Source organism: Sinocyclocheilus anshuiensis, unplaced genomic scaffold (genome assembly GCF_001515605.1).
Source record: "Sinocyclocheilus anshuiensis isolate Anshui unplaced genomic scaffold, SAMN03320099.WGS_v1.1 scaffold2525, whole genome shotgun sequence".
Taxonomy (NCBI): domain Eukaryota; kingdom Metazoa; phylum Chordata; class Actinopteri; order Cypriniformes; family Cyprinidae; genus Sinocyclocheilus; species Sinocyclocheilus anshuiensis.
Window position 1 is genome coordinate 66,885 of NW_015548191.1, and position 2,402 is coordinate 69,286.

General features: G+C 35.5%; 1 protein-coding gene across 1 annotated transcript in view; it reads right to left on the minus strand.

The window, feature by feature from the left end:
* Positions 1–2,402, minus strand: part of LOC107705061 (biorientation of chromosomes in cell division protein 1-like 1) — a 25,271-nt gene that overhangs the window by 6,014 nt on the left and 16,855 nt on the right. The window contains exons 13-18 of the mRNA XM_016508191.1: positions 2,190–2,239; positions 1,444–1,531; positions 1,305–1,360; positions 711–798; positions 572–627; positions 68–119 (exon numbers count right to left, since the gene is read on the minus strand). Coding sequence (XP_016363677.1) covers positions 68–119; positions 572–627; positions 711–798; positions 1,305–1,360; positions 1,444–1,531; positions 2,190–2,239 — 390 coding nt within the window. The remainder of the gene's footprint in view (positions 1–67; positions 120–571; positions 628–710; positions 799–1,304; positions 1,361–1,443; positions 1,532–2,189; positions 2,240–2,402) is intronic.

A 2,402-nucleotide genomic window follows, 5' to 3' on the forward strand; every position in this document is an offset into this window, starting at 1 on the left:
GTGTGTGTGAGAGCGAGAGAGTGTGTGTGTGTGAGAGAGAGTGTGTGTGTGTGTGTGTGTGTGTCACCTGCAGGAGTGTCTCTGGTCTGAGCTGTGGAGCGGAGACTCCTGCGGTTCTGCTGAAAACAACATTAACACAAACACTTCAGTCCCATCAAAAACTAAGTTTCATCTGTGAATCATTGATCACATGACCTGGAACGAATCTCATCCCGGTCTTCAAGAACCTTCTACTGGATTTTGATATAAAATGTGATGGTCAAATATTAAAGTAACGCTGGATCTGATAGTATTTCCATCAAAGACCAATAAAAACATTTGTAAACACTTAAATGATCTGTAAATGTTTGGTGTGACGATGGCATCAGTACTGGACAGCGATTCTTTATTTACACATAAATAATATGAACTGAAACTATGATCTTAGGAAAAGCAGAAATTAGGAAAGAAACAAAATACAAGTCTAAAGCTACATGCATTAGTCTTTTAAAAATAGAATTATTAAGTATTTTTTCTTTAAATCTTGTTTTTCTCTAACTGAAGAATCAGCCAAACACACAATCAAGTGCACCTCTTTTGGCTCCTCCTCCACGGCTGGCTCCACCTCCTTCGGCTGTGAAGCAGAGCCTTATGGGAAAGCAGAGAAACAGGGTCAGATGATCAGGTGTGTGAGAGGAGAAGGGCTCGCTGCAGGTGTAACTGAGACTCACGTGCTTCTCTCTGTGGAGCATCAGATGCTCTGGAGGATCTTCCTCTGCGTGGAGTCCTGCTCGACCTCTCCTCCTCTTCATCCTCACACTGTCAAACACAGTTATTTTACTTATTTATTCATTGACAAACTACGTAGCTGAAGAACTGGAAGAAGTGACTATGGAAGCCCACTTCTGCCATGTAAGAGGAAATAAAATCATGCTTATGGCTTTAAAAGTCATACTTAGGAGATGAAAAGTGAAATTTATGACTTTAAATGTTGTAATTATTACAAACTAAGACAAAATTCTGACATTCATACTAAGTCATAATTATGAGTTGAAAAACACTAAATAGATAGAGAAAAGTCAATTATGAGATATGAAGTCAAAATTAACATACTAAGACAAACTATGACAAAACCTATGACAAAAAGTCGAAACTGGCATGAATTTAAAATGAGATTAAGGCAAAAAAAAAGATAAAAATCTGATCATAATTTTAATTTAAAAAAGCTACATGCATTAGTCTTTTAAAAATAGAATTAAGTGTTTTTTCTTTAAATCTTGTTTTTCTCTAACTGAAGAATCAGCCAAACACACAATCAAGTGCACCTCTTTTGGCTCCTCCTCCACGGCTGGCTCCACCTCCTTCGGCTGTGAAGCAGAGCCTTATGGGAAAGCAGAGAAACAGGGTCAGATGATCAGGTGTGTGAGAGGAGAAGGGCTCGCTGCAGGTGTAACTGAGACTCACATGCTTCTCTCTGTGGAGCATCAGATGCTCTGGAGGATCTTCCTCTGCGTGGAGTCCTGCTCGACCTCTCCTCCTCTTCATCCTCACACTGTCAAACACAGTTATTTTACTTATTTATTCATTGACAAACTACGTAGCTGAAGAACTGGAAGAAGTGACTATGGAAGCCCATTTCTGCCATGTAAGAGGAAATAAAATCATGCTTATGGCTTTAAAAGTCATACTTAGGAGATGAAAAGTGAAATTTATGACTTTAAATGTTGTAATTATTACAAACTAAGACAAAATTCTGACATTCATACTAAGTCATAATTATGAGATGAAAAACACTAAATAGATAGAGAAAAGTCAATTATGAGATATGAAGTCAAAATTAACATACTAAGACAAACTATGACAAAACCTATGACAAAAAGTCGAAACTGGCATGAATTTAAAATGAGATTAAGGCAAAAAAAAAGATAAAAATTTGATCATAATTTTAATTAAAAAAATGTCTAATTTCAACTTTTTTCACGTAATTATGATTTTTTTTACGTCATAATTTTTTACTTAATTATGACTTAGTATGTCTAATTCTGTTTTTAATCATAAATATTTGGCATGTCACGATTATGAATTTTAAAGTCAAATTTCAGCGTTTCATCTCATAATTATGACTCATTGGTCATGACTTACCACAGCAGGGTTTTATTCTTACATGCCGGGAATCTGCTTCCATACCAGACAGAGAGAGGAAAACTGACCTTTTTAGTAGCTGTTTGCTCTTTTTCAGTATCAGTTCTGGTTTGATCTGCTGCAGTCAGAAAAATAGCATTTAAATTCAGATTCCACAACTTATTCATTCAGGAAACATGACATCTAGAGTCAGTAATGTGCTGTAAATAAGAGAAGTATTGCTTTCCCAGAATTTGTATTTTTTTATTTTATATATATATATATATATATATATATATATA